Source organism: Anser brachyrhynchus (genome assembly GCF_964034855.1).
Source record: "Anser brachyrhynchus genome assembly, chromosome: 24".
Classification (NCBI taxonomy): Eukaryota; Metazoa; Chordata; class Aves; order Anseriformes; family Anatidae; genus Anser; species Anser brachyrhynchus.
Window position 1 is genome coordinate 2,379,484 of NC_137717.1, and position 19,054 is coordinate 2,398,537.

General features: G+C 40.4%; 1 protein-coding gene across 3 annotated transcripts; it reads right to left on the bottom strand.

Annotated features, from left to right (window-relative positions):
* Positions 1–278: 278 nt before the first annotated feature.
* Positions 279–15,818, bottom strand: CLSPN (claspin). 3 transcript variants are annotated; one of them, XM_080567336.1, is made up of 25 exons: positions 15,663–15,818; positions 14,848–14,971; positions 13,822–14,279; positions 13,059–13,223; positions 12,647–12,715; positions 12,342–12,414; positions 11,670–11,778; positions 10,650–11,191; positions 9,558–9,749; positions 8,481–8,671; positions 7,707–7,909; positions 7,505–7,569; positions 6,875–7,077; positions 6,244–6,404; positions 5,922–6,148; positions 5,653–5,767; positions 5,183–5,261; positions 4,767–4,861; positions 3,957–4,121; positions 3,745–3,866; positions 3,417–3,544; positions 2,793–2,898; positions 2,196–2,278; positions 1,822–1,983; positions 279–1,620 (listed from the first exon to the last, which is right to left on the bottom strand). In XM_080567336.1, the coding sequence occupies exons 1-25, from the start codon at positions 15,690–15,692 to the stop codon at positions 1,507–1,509; spliced, it is 3,981 nt and encodes a 1,326-aa protein (XP_080423462.1). In that variant the 5' UTR covers positions 15,693–15,818; the 3' UTR covers positions 279–1,506. The 3 variants fall into 3 exon arrangements, with proteins under 3 accessions (XP_080423462.1, XP_080423463.1, XP_080423461.1); XM_080567337.1 differs by having other exon boundaries at positions 5,653–5,764; positions 6,875–7,080; XM_080567335.1 differs by having other exon boundaries at positions 6,875–7,080.
* Between the last annotated feature and the right edge of the window lie 3,236 nt (positions 15,819–19,054).

Sequence of the window (19,054 nt, forward strand, 5' to 3'; positions counted from 1 at the left end):
CAACGATAAAGCAAGTTTTGTCTAGGAACTAAAAACCAGAACTACTGAAGCAGTAGAAAGAAATGTATTCTTAGGACCAAGAACTTTATACGAATTGAAACCAAGTAGAAGACTTGAGAATTTACACTCCAATAAACAGCAGGGGGTTGTTGTGTTGTATTCCAGTATTAATGCAGCTGCTCCTGGTGAAGGGAGCAGTCAGGGCTACAAAAGCACAGAGTGAAGCAGATAGATGAACATTAAAAAAAAAAACAACACACACACACAACTGAGTGAAATCCTGTAAATTAATTCCAACTGCCTCCAAAATTAAAACCATGTTTTATTGTAAAATTGCACTCCAACTGGTACCATAATTCTTTATAAACATAATATACAGTAAAATATTTTACATGTAGCACACCAGGCATATGCTTACAGTGTTACAAAATTTACAGTTCACAATTCTTCTCTGACAGAGTGGGCAGCCTAAATACATGACATCAAGTCTTAGATGTTTAATTGCACTACCGTAACAGTGTCTATTTTAAACACATTCAGCATGTAATCAGAAAGGTCAGAAATAGTGTATATTGGGTCTCAAGTTTCTTTCACACTATTTACAATAGCTGTGAATAATGATTATTATCTAGTTTCCTCATTCTACAGAAGGCCTTCCATTTCTCGCTGTTCAGAAGTAGATGATTTGTCATGGATAAGCATAGCTTGGATGAAAACAAGGGGTAGATAATTTACTAGAGTTTTCACTTGGGCAAACCAAACAAAAAAAGCAACCCCCACACATCCTTTTCCTCTCCCGTATCTGTTACTCACATTCTTCCCTCCCCACTCACACATTCATGTGCATGTGTATGAATACAAATTTTAAAAACAAGAAGGAAAAAGGGAAATAAATCCTTATCATACTGCCTTATAAAAGACTGTGGACTTTTTAAAAACATATATTACAAATGTACATTAGAGCTTCTGAAGTTCTGAAGCTAATAAATGCTTACCATTAAAGAAAAGAAGACACTGAAGGGAGCCACAGCTACCTTAGTACTGCAAGTGTAAACAACAAACATCCTGCCATAGTTAATACTGCTTTCCTCTTACCTAAACCTGCAGGAATACATCTTTCATCTGTGCTTTAAGCTGACCACAGCATTTCTGAGTTGTATTTATCACATGAATGGTGTTTTCAGATGGAACTGATACCATTGAAACACGTGAGATTCTATGAGCATGGCAGACGGTAGTGTAAATTTCCTTAATGCTTGGGAGAGACAAAAGTTAGCATTCCAAACCAAGCACGGTCTTTGTACTCTCATCATGGAGCACTAAGTAAAACAAGGGGAATAAACTAGACCATTGCTTGGAAATTACTGGAACTTGAGAAGAAAGCTGGAGCAGGAAGGACAGCGTACAGCAATTCCTTTAGCTTCCTGATGATTGCTGGCAGAGATTTGCAAATCAAACTGCAACTGACAGAGATGAGAAATAAATTCTGGCCCTAAACAAAAAATTTCAGCTCTCCAAGAACTGGAATATGCTTCGACTTTGACTTGTGTCCTCTGTGCTGTCAATCCTGGGACATTTGGCCAGAGATGTTATTACCGCAGTAGGACCTCTTTTCTTCACCTGCAGAGGAAGAAGTGAAATTAGAACACACAAACTCTCCAAGTTTAAACAGAAGTTTTTTGGTGTGAGATCACATACCCGTACAACAGGAAGCCACAGAGTATTTAAAACAGCAATGCTCTTAACTACTTGGCAATGTTTGGTGTCTGTATGTTTAACTAATCTACAAAATTGGCAGCATATTCCCACACAAATCTTTACCTGATGTTTTGATTTCTCCTTTGCTTCTTCATTCTTGTCTGGGGAAAGTGTGTGAAAGACAAAATTCCTTGAATTTCGAGGCATATTTGGATTAAGATCTGACATTGCTGCTAGCTTCTGAAGGACAGCTTTAGGTCTGTTCAAGAGAGACCCATTTTTTATCTGAAGAACAAAGAAACGCTGCATTAAAACACTCACACAAAAAAAAGAGTGCTGTTTTAGGTTACTCTTAATAGAAAAGACTACTCCCCACCAAACTCTTACTTGCTAACAGTATTTCATCACTGTCATACAAATCAGACACAGCCAGAATCTAGGGCCAGCTGACTTGGAGGTGTTCTACAGAAGCAGTTTTGAAATGGCAGAACTGTTACCTGGATGTCACTGGCAGGTCTGAGTGTTTCAAACGGGTTCCTGGGTAATAGTTTTGTGTCTTGTACCACTGCAGCTGGGCTTGCTAGCAGAGACAAATAAGAGAATGTCAGTTTAGTTTGGAAAAATATAACTATATCAAGCTGAGCATCTCAGAATTGAAAATAGACAGTAAATACTGCAGACAAAAAAAAAAAATCTACATTAGATTATACTATGAGCTGTACAACTGATGCTGTTCTGGCAATTAGTACTATAGTTTATAAGGGAAAAATTGGTTTAGAAATAGCTTTGCACACTTGGAGTCGTGCTTCTACTACAATCAGGGAAAACCTAAATTTATTTTCACTACCTTATGCAGCTTTTCCTTAAGTCCTTATCTTTCCTTAAGATATTTGGAGAAATTGCTAGGCAGCACGTCACTTAAAGTCTACTTCTCCACAACTTAAAGGCAAGCAAATGAAGAACAAAAGACTAAACAAAGATGTAGAGGAATTTATTTCCACTCTAGAGCAACTATTTTCAAGAAGTAACACACTATTTTATTAATTATATACACGCATTTACCAAACTTAAGGCACTGAAAACAGAAAGCCTACCTTTCTTCTGTAGGGACTTAGCAGTTACTTTTTTTGCTAGTTTCATGAACTGGCTGTCTTCACCGATGTCTTCCTCCTCCTCCTCTTGCTCTTTATTTTTTTCCTTCTGTAGCAGAGAGAAGATACAAGCTTTTTCAGTTTTACAAAATATTAAGGATGAACACTTTGCTCAGTAATTTATGTAGACCAAGTCCTTCCATTATGTAAATATATATATTCATTTCTATTTACTTTGTATCATAAAAGTTTATTGCAATTTCTTAGATATTTTATAATCCTCAATCTATTGAGGGGCAACAAGCTTCTAATACCGCATTCAGCTGACAAAACCCCAAGTTTTACAAGATTCGATATTAAGTCAGTTGTGCTCCCAGCATAAGAAAAACTATTCTGATTTTGAAGCTGACTTGTTTGAGAACAAAGTTGTTTTTCCTCTCCCTTCTGAATTAGTTTTTCTCTGTACAATACTTGTGGAAGAGAAAGAACACAATTCACAATGGCAAACAAAGATCATCTATGAATGTTATTTTTTCCAGACTTTAGCTTGAGGAACTAGCAATTTTGCATCTAGCAATGGTACAGAGAAGAACTGAACAAGATGCCTTTCTAGAAGCTAACTGATACCTGCTCACGAAGCCACTGTTCTCGTTCAAATCGCTCTTTCCTCCATTTCACTTCAGTTTCATCAAACTGTTCATTTTCATCATCGTTATCTGAATCCCTCTGAAACAAGTCAACCTGTGAAGCATCATCTAGACAGAGAGGAAAAAAAATAGTTAGCTATCAAAATTAAAACGAGGCATATACAGACTAGTACAAAATAAAAAATAATATAAAAACATTTCTGGAAGACTTCGTTTTCTTCTGAAAGAGTGAATCCTATTTTCTAAATACATACATCATCTCTCCAATCTTTCATCCCCCATCTACTACAAACGGATCTAAAAGGCACCTATGTTTTTCCATCTGAATTTCCTCATTCTGCCAGGGCCATCGCTGTGCAGGTCACCATCGATGAGGTACCTCTCTTGGTACATGCGTAACTGACGCTTGTCATCATCAAGCACTACCTTCCTATTAACACAAGAGAAAGGGAAAGGCTTAGTCCAGGTAATACCCGAGAGCCATGACCTCACACAAATGCACACCAATACTGTCACTGACATGTGTAATTTCTGTACTTGATTTCCCAATTCCGCTTCACTTGGGAGTTCCTCATCAATAATCTCTTCTTCATATTCATCCAGCTCTTCGCCATCGTATTCATCCTCACTTCCCACGTCACTCCCTGACAGCTCTGCTTCATCTTCCATGAAATCCTGCAGTTTTCTATCAAAGAACATTAGAAGAGTTTAGTTTGGTAGACCAATGACCATCACACGAGTCTCCTGAAAACAAGGTCTATCTTTTGATGTAAGATTAGCAAATATTCTGCAAAAGAAGTGACGACTCATCTTTAGTTTTCAAAAGGGCTAAGACTTGCATTCTTGCACATTTGCGTATACAGCCTGCCAACACGTAACAACCCCAAATGTCTGCCATCCACCAGATTCCTCGTCACTTGCCTGGCAAATGTGATGACAATGATAACTGCCAACCAGATGTCTTCCCTACTAGGGCAAATAAAGACCTTAACACACGAAGAATGACAGCAATACCCCTGTACCCCCCATTTGGTTAAAAAATAAATAAATTAATTAAAAATGCCGCATTGCTTTCATCCTGGCCCTTTGATTTCCATCTGTAATCCTCTCTAACCAACCAGCAACGTATTTAACTCGTGCAGTATGACAGCACCAAAGCAAAAAACAATAACCAGAGCCAACAACACAGTCACACAAACATCTTGATACTAACAGCATCTGAGCTAGTAGTGCTGGAGAAGAAGTAACCATAGACTAAATTTCAAGTGCTATTATGTTCTAATCTTTCTGGCAATTAAGATATAAAATACACACACACACTAACACTTACAGTTTTTTTTTCAAGCCCTGTCTATGTCTCAGCAGTTGTTCTTCTTCATCACTTATTTCTGCTTCTTCAGCATCACTGTCTCTGCTTTTTTCATCCTGTCAAAGAGAAAGTTTTCAGAAAAGAAGGAATTTCTGAAAGTGGTTTGCTTTGTAATGACAGCTTCTTCTGTCCCTCAGTTAATAAACAGACTAAAACACCAAAGATTTTTAGAAGGATTTAGTATGCTAAGACACTTTATCCAATATATCACAATATTATATCGACATTTTAAATAATCTAAATTGCTCTCAAAAACGTTTCAGTACTCATTTTAGAAGAAACATACCTTGCATTGATAGATACATTAAAAAAATTAAGTAGATAAATTGAATTCTCATGGTCAGAATTCACTAGCATTTTGCTTTACCAGTTCATACCTCTTCACTATCAAAGGCGTTGTCATCTGTTAAAAGCTGAAAATCACCAAGTTCTTCTTGCTCCTCATCCTCCTCCTCCCTATGGAAAAATTGAATGAAAGAAATACACATTCTTATTTGACACCTAGCAATGTCTTTCCACAATTCAAGGCAAGATTTCAGCCATCATTTCTGGTGATCTCAGGTTCTAGAGAGAATAATCTAGAACTGTTCAAAGAGCCAGCACCTGAATGTCATGCAGCTGACAAAAGATGAATTTCCCTTCACAGTAGCTGTGGAAAACAGCACGTGCTGCTGATTTAAAGAGCAATCACTGAACAACTTGCTATGTTCCTCTCCTTCGCCTCCAGAACAGACCACATTTTTGACTGCAACATTTTGAATTGATGTCGAACAAGAAAACACATCCCTAGTGAAATGAGATGACTACCACCATAAACTTTTGTACGTTTCTGAAAAATAATGCTAACCTGTCTGTGGGAAAAGAGCCTGAACAAAGCGCTAATGCTTCTGCCATCGGATCTTCTATGTCACTGTCCTTTTCTGCCTTGGAAGATGCTGATGAAGCCCATGTTGGAGAACCTGCTACAAAAAGTAATAAGATGACAACTTACTAGACAGATATGTCTTAACTCTTAGAACATTCCACATTCTGCATTGGTGACCAGAACTAAAACATATGTTAGTGTAAAGCTTATAAATCAAGTCACCAAAGCTGGGAGTAGAATTCAGGACATACTCTGAGACACAAATTTTCCTGAGCAGAGATTGAGCAGTTCTTCCATGGGCTGCTTTTTGTTGCTGCTGGTATTTGGCACATGCTCAGCTTGACTGCTGAACTGTCCAGAACACAAGTCCAATAATTCATCCATGTTTGCATCCATTGCGTTCTCATCCATACTAGCTAGAGTGAGCTGATGCTTTGAGGACTGGTATTTATTCCTGTGTTGTCCCACATTCAAAAACCTGAAACAAAGTCCGTAATTAGAAAACCTTGCTGTTCTGTATGTCCCACTTCTGTTAAAGGACATAAAATGTCATTCTTTACACCTGTAACTTACCCATCTGCATCAAGCAGCTGGCTTTGAGTGTCATCTTCCAGAGAAAATTGAAACTGTGACTCTCCAGCCCCTGGAAATAAACTTTTGGGTTCAGGAGAGGCATTATACAGGTCCTGGGAGTCTTCTATGGGAAGAGAGGGTTCAGACATCTTCCCTGAGCTCTATGCAAAGAAAGGTAAAAATATACAAGTTATTTACTCTGCAATCTTCGAAATCAAAAGTGAGAATTGGATAAAATATTTAATCTGTTTTAAAGGATAAAGACCATGCAGGCTAAAAAGAAGGTAAAGTATTTCCACATCGCTCTGATAAATCACGGAGTTCACTGATGTCAAACGTTGTGCAGTCCATGTGAGCACACTTAAAAATATGACAACATGCATAGTTTAGAAATCAAAACCAGATTATAGCATCTCTTCTTTGATGTTTTAGAAGTTTTTATAATAACATTCTTATCCATTCCAATGTCGAGACATTTTAAGCTCCAGGGACAGTTTGCTTTTCCAAAGTCTTACTCATATAAAAGCACTTGACTCAACGTCTTCATCCGGTGTTATTTTTTGATATATGTGACAGTCATAAGATACATTTATTCACTATCCATCGTGTTAATGTATGACAGGAACCTTACCTTGGAAGCAGAGCTGATAAAGCTTGTTTTGAAAAAGCCTGGGGAAGGTGACCTGAAACCTCCTGCTGCAGACAAGAAGTTCCCTCCGCGTGACATCTGCTTGTTACAGGGCTGATACGATGGAATCATTGAGCCAATCAACTCAAAGCTGCTGTTATGGCTATTCTCTTTTGCCGGCGTTGGTAGAGAAAAGGAATCATCATCTTCTGAAAAGAAGGGAAATACTTAAATATAATGCTTATTTTCTTTTTTTTTTTTTTTTTTGTAATCCAGTAAAATCTCAGGATGCTATTTTGCAACATAGGCACCTTGCTAAAAATTCATCATTTCGCACTTGTGTTAGATTTTTTTTTTCCCTAAAGGATTCAGGAAATTCAGTTTTAAAAGTGCAACACGTTATTGATTTGTTTCTATATTCTTCCCCAGTATAATTTTGAACTTGATTTTCCTCTAGCTTTTTCAAGATCTCCTAAATTTTCAGGAGTCATAACTTTCATAGTCATAATGTTTAAATATACAGGTGATGAAATAACTAAACTATCAAATACCAAACCTGAATAGAAACTTCTACACATGCCATATGAAAAAAAAAAAAAAAAACTGCTAGCTTCAATAGCAGTTCTACTTTACCTAATTTGGTAGATCCCTTGTCTGCAGCTTCTTCATTTTCAAGTTTCTCTTCAGGAAGAGAGTATCTGCAATTAAATAAAAGGTATTTGCTACTATAGATGATAACTAATTACAAAAATAAAAAATATGTATCAAAAATATCCACCACGTATCTTAAATTTAAAATTTCTCAGCCACCATTTTTAAAGTTTTGTTTATTTACCCCATTTTGGAGGAGCTGTCCTTAAAAAGCATCAATGTAGACTCCGTTGAAGGTGGTTTAGGAACAGAAGCACAGTGCACTGATTGCTCCACCTTTTCTCCATCGATCGATTCTTTGTCAGTTTCTTTATCACCGTCTTCAACATGTTTCTCTTCTGAATCATCATCATCTTCCTCTGCCTCATCAAGCAAATATTCCAGAGTCTAAAGAGCATCCACAAATACATTAGATATATGCTGACCATTGCTTTGATCTGTCACCTTCTTTGTGTGCTTTTATGAGAAAATATTTTAACATATGGAGGACAAAACTGAATTACATTGTCGGTTCTTCCATGTCCCTGTTTTACTCTAGGACAACTAGTATAGAGGTGCTTTAAACAGCCATGTTGTTTTGACCCTTTTTAAAGAACAAAAAGCTGCGGCAAAGTCCATACCAGATCAGGAAGGTGATATCAATTAGGTATGCATACACAGAAATTGTCCCCTGGTAGGAATGAGCCAAGGAGCTATTTTATATATAGTTTCCTGGTGACACAAGAATCTTTTATATAGTTATATCTGTTTTTAATGCTATTTAGGCAAAAAAACAAGAAAACACTAATATATTCAGTTTTAAACTGAATTAAAAAAATTAAATTCTCTCTTGTTTTTTAAATTTTTAAGGATTACTGGAAATTTCCCAATATTAATAGTGTACAGATGTTTAATTTGATTGTGGAAAGGCAGCAGAATTGAGAAGCTGAGTGAATTATGTAAAGTGTCGCATGCAAACCTCATGATTGCCTTCTTCTTCTTCTTCTTCAGACTCAGACTCATCTGTCATCTCTTCCTCCTCCTCCTCCTCTTCTTCCAGCATGTCCTCGTTATCCAGTTTAAACAATGCTTGCCGTTTTTGGCGTTCCTCAATCCTGCGGAGCTTCATGGCCTCCTGGAGTTTAGCCTTCAGCACTTGTAGCTTTTCACCTGGACAAAAATGAATAAATTAGTATATTTAAATGTACTACAAAGAATCCTTAACTTCATTGCCTTCAAGTATCCAATCTAATGCAGTTACACACATAAAAAGGGAATAAAAAAATGTTTTTAAGTGTCTTTATGAATTGATCTGCCAGCTGGAAGAGCTAGGGAGTTAGTTTCAATGAGTTCAATTTCGAGAAGCGACACAATCTCATGAATTATCAAGATTCCTCATTATCCATAAGTGCCACGGGCACAGCCCTCTGCATAAGAATAGGCTCTGTCTTTCCACTGGGTCTTTTGGGAGCAACAGCTTCCAGTTGCCACGGGCAGATGTGCTACAGCACATGAAATAATTAAGAGCAGCTAAAAATAATGCATGCCCACAGGATCAGCCAAATGATCTATTTCTTTTAAGGGATACCATGTGAGAGTCACGTTCCACATATATTCTTGCTTGCAAATCTATACATTTTTAGTAGGAAATGCTGTATAGAATTAAGGAAGCATGAGAGATCTACCAAATAAGAATAGTTCTTCACACTGAGTCTGAGAGTTACATTTCGAGGGGCTGGTGGAAAATAATAATGCGAATAAATATTTCATATAAAATTTTGGTAAGGATAGGGAGAAATCCATAGAACCACTAACAAAAATCTAACTGTGACAACCTGATCTACACTGGCTAGTGCTATTTATGAGGTCTAATCAAGATTTTTTCTTAAAACAGGGATATCCATTAGGAAAATATAAACAAATTAATTTTGCAAATAAAGATTCATTCATCTGTATTTCATGGGGCAGCACTAGAAGCCGGGGAAACAGGAGAGGAAAAAAAGAAAAAAAAAAAAGCAATTTCCAAATCAAGCATCATTACTTCTCCCAGACCAACCTGGCTTTGTGTGCACTGTTTCATCCACGCTCTCTGAAACTAACACTGCCGGCACCACATCTGCTTTTAGCTCCTCTTTCCCTTCAGATGTTGTCTCCTTACGAATAATGTTGATGTTTATGGTCCGTTCAACTTTGGGTTTTGATGTTTGAAGAGTGTGCTTCAAGAAACGTGCTTTCAAGGCTTCTAATTCTTGAAATACAAATTAATTAAATGCAAATTAAATCAACTTGACAGTATTTAAAATCATCAAGCACTACATTTGTATCTAGACTAGGCCTTGAGATTTTTTTAAGGAAGTTAATTAAAAACTCTAAACCTTTAACATTTTTATATTTGTAAAACAATTCCACTTGACTAATAACACATCGTTACAGAATATTTTTGCTGTAACTTGTAATTGATGGATGTTAGTTAATATTAAATGACCTTACCATTGACTATGATTTATCCACAAGGTCTTAATTCACTTCCACTCTACCCTTCCAGACACATCTCTAAATTTGTTAACTTTTTTTTTTTTTAAATCAGACTGATGGATGACAAATAAGTCACTGTTTCATGGCAGAGGTCAGTCTTCTGCATGCATGGAAGCAGCATCCAATTCAGACACCCTATTTGTATCTCCTAATACAAATAGATTTAATGGAATTGTAAAATTGCCTAATCATTTGCAATCCCTCCTAGAAACAAGGTGAACTATTCAATATTGATGAATAAACATTCAAATTCCAGTACCTAAAGGACATTCAAAACATTATGGCTGCAGAAGTAAATTTCTCCTCACTATCCAGCCTTGCCTTCTAGCAAAATCAGTTGTAAGCACTACGAAACACAAGGCAGTTTTGTTTCTGGATAACTACTGCATGCCTGGTTTTGAATCACTTTGAAAAAGTGCTCCCATGTGCTTTAAGTACAAGCATAATTCACTACAGCAGAACGGAACTGAAGTCGCTCAACCTTAAGTAGTTAGGACTAAGCATTCCCTCAAGCTTTTGAATATTACTGTTTCTCAAAGGTTTTCCAATCAAATTCAGTTTTACTCTGGCGATTTGGGTAGATCTGACAGGATTTCAACACTAACAATTATACCTTTATTTGAATCGGATTCATCGAGGTTTATGAAGGATTCACTGTCAGAGCAGATCCTTGGCTTGATGGTCAAGTCTATTCCCAGTTCACGAAGTTTATCCAGTTTGGACCTCCTCACTTTTTCAGGTTGTGCCACCAATCCAGGCCCCACTTGTTGATTGCTTTCTAGGCCCGGTGCTGTTTCTTGTCTTTGCTCAAGGGCATTGCCTCCAACCGCTAGAGGAATTTCATTCTCTTTTTGTTCACTGCTGTCAGTGCTCAGGAAGTTAGAGTGCTGTTGTTCTTCTGCATTACTCACGGTTGTTACAGTCGTAACAGTACGAGAATCATCATCATTCTCTCGGTGTTTTTCAGTACAGTCTTCTGTCAAGTTCTCCCCTGCATCAGGGAGAGGTTTGTTCACAGCAATCTCTCTGCCAAGGCTTGTTTCTGGTCCATTAGTTGCTGATTGACCACCTCTTATTTGCCCATCTTTGCAATCTGCACTTAAGGTCTTAGTGCCTGCAGGTTCTTCATTCAGGGTGAGCTGGTATTTAGTGGACCTAATGAAGGCAGAAAAAATTAAATAATCTGTGCCTATTCTGAGAGGGGAGAAGAGGCTGTGAACAAGGACAGAAAGAAATAATTTTCTAATTCTTCTCATTAACGTGTAGGAAGAGGCAAAGGACAAAAGGGCATATTACTTCATCTGGGGTTGCTACTAGGTCCTGACTACCCCAACAGCATGACAGTGTCAAAACTGCAATATTGCCACCTCTTAACAGTGACATGCCTTAAATTTCAAGGCATCTGTGGTATTAAAACAGTTTAAGAAAAAGTAGTAGTTTCTCATTAGGACTTTCCAGTCAAAGTAACAGTTAAAATTAACCTGGAAACATTATGTGGCTGCACACAAAGCAGGTGTGTGCACATGATACAGGTCCTATAGCACGCCTACTACAAAGTCTGGCTATCCCAAAAAGCAAAGCTGGGATATCCTCAACGTTTATGAAAATACACAAGGAAGGTTTAAGTCCTTACTTCAGCAATGCCATGGCATTTCCTTCACACATTGGTCGAGGTCGACGCTTGAAGAATTCATGAATGCTTTTGGCCTCAGGCACATGGTATGGGAGAGACACAGATGATTCTACCAAAGAAACAAAGTGGAAGAAAATTTTAAAAAGTCATCTGAGACATTTACTTCTCATTTCTGAAATTCAAAGAATGGAAATAGCAAGTATTTTGCAGCAAAGACATTTGACCAGGCAGAAAGTGCACAGTTAAAACTCAAATACAACAAACACTGCTGTCTGGGAAGCACTTTAACAGCAAATCTTGAAGACCAAGTTTGTAACATGTCCGTGGATTCAGGAGGAAATAACTGTGATGTTAATATCAGAATGGCACAACCGGTTTCAATTTTATTGCATGGATATCAAACATTCCAAGTATTCCATGAACTTTGCACAACTCACTAAGGGGAAGTTTACAGGATAAAGAAGATACCATGTTGCAGGAGGATTTTCCACCCCTTTGTAACAAAGATACCTTTAAACAGGTGCTTGATTAAAAATGGTCTTGTACCCTTCAACCCTAAGTAATTCATCCTAGGCAAGAGAAGGATCTAGCTTTTCAGACAAAATTCGTTCAGTTTCTCCCCCAAATTTCTTAATAGTTTATATCCATCTACATATAAAAAGAAAGTTTTACCTCTAATAAGGCGTTGGGTCTCACTATGTAACTGTTTAATGGCTTCTTTACTTAACCTTGCTGCTTTCCGCTCCTTAACGAAAGAAAAGAAAGGCCTCTGAAGTCAGAAAGCAAAATATGGGACTCTGTACTTTCTAAATAGCTTCCCCCCTCCTTCAAGTAAAAAGAAGCCAGCATAAAGCAGCCAGCTGACAATGAAAAGCAGCAAACCAACAAAAACATAGGGCAATGTTGAAAAGACAAGATAATTCAAAAAAAGGGCTTTTTAATTATACACTATAACAAACAATAGAAGAATACTTCACCTTCCTTTTTGGTTCTTTTGATATAGGATCCTCATTCTCAGCATCAGATACATGTTTGTAGCCTTCACCCTTGGAAAACCAATACGAGATTCATTTATTTAACTAGACATTTGACTACAGGTATTAGAAAGGGCAATCAAGTCAAGAGTCAAAATAATTGTACAGAATTAGAGCTGGTCAGCTAAACCATCAAAACAGGATCTGGCGTATTCTCACAAACCAACAAAAATCCTCTCTAATACTTATGCTAGATTTGCAAAGCTTCTACTGTAGCATTATCTTTACAGCTTTCAAGAACAACATTCCCCCATCTCTAAGAACAAAAAGCAGAGGACTGTTTTACCCTCTGTCAGAACAGTAGACTTGTCAAATAGTTTAATACATGCTCACATAGAACACTTCCCACTAATACCTTATATTTTTTTATTTTGTCTTTCACTGCTGCCCGTATGGATTCTATTGACTCTTCATCCTCTGGGAGCGAAGCATTTTCCTCTTCTAAGCCATTATCGAAAAGTTCTTTGTCATCAAGAAGACAGCCACTGTCATTAAAAGGATATGTCTCACCGCCATCCACCTGTGTGCCATAAAAATAAACTATTTATGCAACTTGTTTCAGAAGATCCTCTTCATTTCTTTGAAGTGAATTTAAGATTACTGTCAAAAGATCTCGAAGGAAGAAATTAGAATAGGTATATGTCAGCTTTAACATAATGGCTCAGACAGAATAAATTTACACTTGAAATATGTATTTTATAAATAGCAACAATACACAGCCTCACAAGCAGCCGTTTATTCAGAGAAGAATTCAAATTTGAAAGTAGCCCAAAGTTTTCACCAGAAACTAGCGTGGCAGTGTAGCAAAAAGCAGAAATATGAAACAAAGCACTTTGTGCACAGAACAAGCCCACGATGAGCTAGAAACAAAACTCAAAGATTTCCTGCCTGGCTTCACATGCACTAATGTGAAGTCATCAGGCATTAGGGTTTGTACTTTGCAGGTGAAATTGGTAGACTTGCAGGGTATACAACAGATCCTTGTGGATTCTATACTGTAGCCCCTGTAGTAATGTGGACACAAGTGATGCTGAAGCATTGAAAGAAAATAATCAAACAAAGTTATAAATTTAACTTAGCAGAGAAAGTATCTGAGAATTTCTGCCAAAAACAAATACCTCTGCTCTAGGCTTCTTTTCTTTTTTCAGCTGTTTGATGGACGCAATTCTTCTCTCCCTCTCCTTCTCCTTTCTTCTAGATCTTACTACATTTTTTTTAATCATCTCTTCTTCAAAATTGTTTTCATGTTTTCTGTGTTTTTTCCCAGATTTCAGTGGTCTCTCCTCTTCCAACTCCTTCTCAGGCAAGACAGCCCTTCTGCTTGTTTCAAGGTTTTCGATCTGCAAACGGTCTCCAGTGTCACTGTCATCGCTATCCAGCAGAAACTGGCGAATCCGACGACATTTTTTGTTCTTCTGGACAAGAATGTTCTCTTTTTCCTCTCCACTTTCTATGTCTCCGCCCAGAGCGTCATTCTGCACAGGAGAGCCACCATCTTCTCCATCTTCACTTTCACTGTCCTGAAGCACCTTCTTGCTTTTTGCTTTTTTACTCACAAAAATCTCTTCCTCCGAATCTGACAGATTATATTAAAAGACAAGAAGTGATGCATGTTATGGAAAGGTAAACTTCATGAGTTCATTAACAAGCAGCCTGTTAAATTTCACATATGTCAACAACTACAGCTAATCAGCGTGAAATCAAGTTTTCAAAATCCACTTCTCCCTATAGTGTAACAGATAATCAATCCAAATTGATGTTATAGGTTCCAAGTCTTTGTTAAAGAAAAGGCAGAACAGAAAATCTTTCACTGATATATTAGTGAGTTGAAATAATAATGAAACTACAGTAAGTAAATGCATAGATTAAGCAAACTATTGATTTGGTAGATTAAGAAAATCATAAAAAGAAAGGAAATAAGCAAATAAAACACATCTGATTTACCATTGCACTTTCTGTACCTCAAACACTTTTTTTTTGGGGGGGGGGGGATTTTGAGCTTTCTGCCTGTATTTTAAGCCACAAAAGAGGGCATTTTGGATTCATAGAGGTCAACCAATCTCAACTTCCCACATATTTATTTGTAAAAAAAAGGACTCTTTTAGATGACAGCCCGCAGGCCCAGCTCCCGACACCTCACAGACCTCTGTCACCGAGAGCCGCTGGCCCGGCAGGGAGGAGCCGTGGCGAGGCCGTCTCGCAGCTGCCCTGCCCGCTGTCCGAGTCGCTGTCAGGGCTCTTCTGCACGCCTGAACCGGGACCTTCGAGCTGCAAGCACAAAGCACCAGGCCCCGTTCCGTAACACCGCAAGCGCCCCCCGCGCTGCGGCACCTCACGGAGCCCGACTTCGCCCCAAGGCCTCGCCCAGCCCCTGCGCAGGATCCCCCCCACACACACGCACACCGTGATATTTGCACGCTTTATTGACACTTTATGAAGAAAGAACACACCACAGCAAGCTTTATTAGTATTTAAACATGCTTAAGCTGAGCTCGCACGTAGGAAAAAATAAAAAAAGCCCGTGCTGGGGGAGCCCCACGGTCACAGCGGTCGCCGAGCACCAACAACCGCCTCCCATCACAGGGGCCGCCCCCGACGGCCCCGGCCCGCGCGCTCCCGGCATGCACCGCGCCCGCCCCAGCTCGCTGCCGCCCTCCCAGCACGCCCCGCGGCCCCGCCCCTCCCCGCGTACACCCGCAGGGATAAGCCGAGCTCAAGCTCCCCAGCACGCCCCGCGGGCGGCGAGACGGAAGTGCGGGGAGACGCCGCCGCAGGGCATGCTGGGAAGTGTAGTTTCCGCCAACAAGGGAGGGAAGGAGGGAGGCGAGCGCGATGTCACCGGGAGCCAACGGGGAGCCGCCGCCACTTCGCTCGCCGCCCTTCCCAGCCCTCCGCCGCGCCGCGCCCGCAGGAGCCCCGTGTCCGCCCCCAGCCGGCGGCGCGGAGCGGCGAGACTCACCTCAGCGGGGGCCGCCGCCGCCTCCGCCATGGCCCGGGCCGCGTAGGAAACCGCTTCGAGTCTTCGCGCGCTGCTCTAGCTCCGCCCACCGCGGGACGCAACCAATCACAATTCAGCACCTCCCTAGAGGCCCCTCCCCTCCCGGCGTTTTATTGGGGGATTTTCTCCGAGTCGTCCCGCCCCTTCGCGAGCACTTGACCAACCAACGGCCGCGCGGCGGGGCCCGGCCGGGGAGGGCGGGGCGGGCGCTGCCTGAGGGGAGGGCGGTGGGGCCCGGCCGGGGGCGCCCCCTGACCTCACGCCCCCCTCACCTCACGCTGTGCCCGCCGTCATTTTCCCACGGGAGGGCCCGGGGCCGGCCGTGAGTTGGGCCCCCATGCTCGGGAAGCCTCCCCAGAGCCCTGGGAAGCCATAGAAAGGCGCCGAGCGGTTTGATCTGGTTTAAGACCGTTTTGATCTGGTTTAGGTGGCCGCCAGATGCCTATCGGCCTTCCTTCCTTCCCCAGAAACGGCAATTTCGAGAGGTTTGCAGCTTCCTGCTGGAGGCAGGGCAGCAGGCACCAGGAGAAGCGTTAGGGGCTGTGCCCTGAGATATTCAAATATTGATATTAAAGATATTCAGAGTTTGGATTCCAGTTCTCAGTCAGCTTGGTAGAACATAATTTTTTTTTCTTCCAAATCAAACTAAAATCAAACATTTGCTGTCTGTCCCTAAAGGCAAAGCCCAGAAAAAAAAATAAAAATAAATAAATAAATAAAATAAATAAATGAATTCTGAATTGTTTGGTACCAGTCACAGTTCTGAGGGGGATGCGGAACAGATGGGCTAATCTACTATGATGGTTCCCATATACCCAACAAATCTTGGAACGGAGGAAGTGAGAAAAGCAAATGTCCATGAAACTTACTGCAAACATCACAATACAGGGCTGGTTTCTTGGAACAGGAGTTAGTCATGAGACACAGACGCTGGCACTACAAAAATACCATTGATCGATATGATTAAGATACTATCAGACTACTAGGTAGAGAAGAGTCAGAGAAAAACAGGAAAAATAAGGCCCAACTTAAGTCAAAGCTACCTGCTTAAAAAATATAAAAAGTAAATACATTTGTGAATAAACAAAACCTTGGATTTTTTAGAATGTTGTGCAAATGTCAACAAAAATACTTGGCTAGTATTTAAGGCAGTCTGTCCTTTTTCTGCAAAACACTATTTCTGAAAAACACTGTTCTTTGGTAAAGAAGCACTAGCTGGGCTGGGCAGACCTTTGCTTCCGGATACTGTTTTGTAAGTGGTAGCTGACAATGCAAATTAAGGGTGGTCACATTACACAGTAAATTCCTAGAACGTGAGGATCTTTCTAGGTAGACTGTCAGTAAAAAATATTACTGAGCAGTTCATTGTACTTACTCAAGACAGTAATCCCATTGCTCTGTTATGGTTTTGAGACCTTGTAAGAAAAAAGTCGCATGGGGAAAGTGCTGTACCATAGAATTTGGATTTTAGCACAAAGCTGTTATCGCTAGCTTTTTGAGAGTTTTAATTTCATGTAAAAGAGGTGAAATACTTGGATCTGAAAAGGGGTTTTTAGTTGCTCAGTCCACAGGTTCATAAAAATAGAACACGCTTAGACAAAATGCACTGGTATTTCATACTATTATTTATTCACAAACGTAAAGCAGGTAACTCCATTTATAACTGAAAAAAAAAAAAAAGAAAAAAGAAAAATTAGCTACCTGCTATGTTAGGTTACTTCTGGTTCCTCTGATTCAGAGCTCTGTTGCTCACACCTGGTGCAGAACGGCAGCCGTACAGAATTGGTAACTCTTGGTAAACATTTGCCATTAAGGAGAGTCTATAAACTAAAGTGTGGTGTGTTTTATTTAAGCACTGGATAAGGTACCATTTTATAAGATTCGTATTTGTGAAAGGCCGTTTGTGAGTCTATTTTTTACTAAATAATATATTCCTTCCACGCCTTCTAAAGGGAGATATTTAAAAACGTCTTCAGAACTAAAGCTATCGGAACTTTTTCTGTCATAACCAGATTCGGCCTCACCACTGGAAACATGTAGGTGTTTTCAATATAAGGGTGGAATAAGACAGAAATAAGGTTCTGGCTACTTTGCAGTCAGGATGCCTCAGCGTGTTTGTAATATTTATCAGGTTAATTGCTTGCTGGCTTTTTTGAATTTCTAATGCATGAAGTATCGTCTTGAGTAGCCATACTCAGTATCTTGCAGGACCAAGCCTTGGTATTGTGGATTTCTTGAGGCAGAGATTGTCTCTTCATCTTTTTAAAGTACTATTTGTGTAGTCCTATGTATATGTTCTCTATATTTTTATACTTAGATATGCTGAATAATAGCATGGAAACATTGCCATACATCATGGTAGTTTTGTGACTGGTCTTGTAATACTAGTGTTTCCCTTAAGTATTTATTAACTGATGTAAGGCACTTTTACGAGAATATCAGACTTCATTATGTTTTAAAATAGGTTTCTGATGCTTCGACTTGTAGGAGAGGTCTTGGAAAATAGCAACCCTGCAGATGGAAAAAAAAAGCAAATATGATGGACTCGGCATTTATTATTTATCGAATGTTTTGACTTCTGACCTTCTTGTGAGCCAGCTGAGAATTGTTGAGAGAGGAGAGGGATGTGTGCCGGGGCAGCTCATCATGAGAGCAAGGCGAAGCGAGGTGGCCAGGCCACAGTGAGGTACGGGGTCATCCTGGCATGTGTCCCAGGAGCCTGACACCCCAAATCCTGGTGGCACTGTCCTGTTCCCTATCAGGGCACCTTCCAGGCACCCCAAGTGATATCTGAGTGCTGTTCCTGATCCCCACACCAACTGCGAGCTGCCGGGTGGCCGTCACTCCTAACGAAGCCGTGACGAGCGAGCTGCACCCATCAGTGGGGCTTTCCTCCCTCACAGCATCCCTCAGGTCCTGGCTCCAGCTCTGAGGCGTTTGGGTTTCCAGTGGCACATGGCGGCCGACAGCGGCTGTTTTTGGGGATGTAACAGGTTGTTTTGGCACCATCTCAGGTTTCCAGAAGCTCACGGGGGCTGACGGTGGCTGTTTTTGGGGGTGTGACAGGTTGATTTGGCACCGCCTTATGATTCCAGCGGCTCATGGGGGCTGACAGCGTCTGGTTTTGGGGGCCGATAGTGGTTGTTTTTGGGGTGTCACGGGTTGGTTTGGCTCTGCCACATTTCCGGTGGAACACAGAGGCTGACGGCGGCTGTTTTTGGGGGCGTTATGGGTTGTTTTGGCACCGCCTTATGTTTCCAGCGGCTCACGGGGGCTGTCAGCGGCTGTTTTGGGGGTCATCGCAGCTCGCCTTTGACACCGACCGTCCCGCGGCTGGGGGGTGCGGCTCGGAG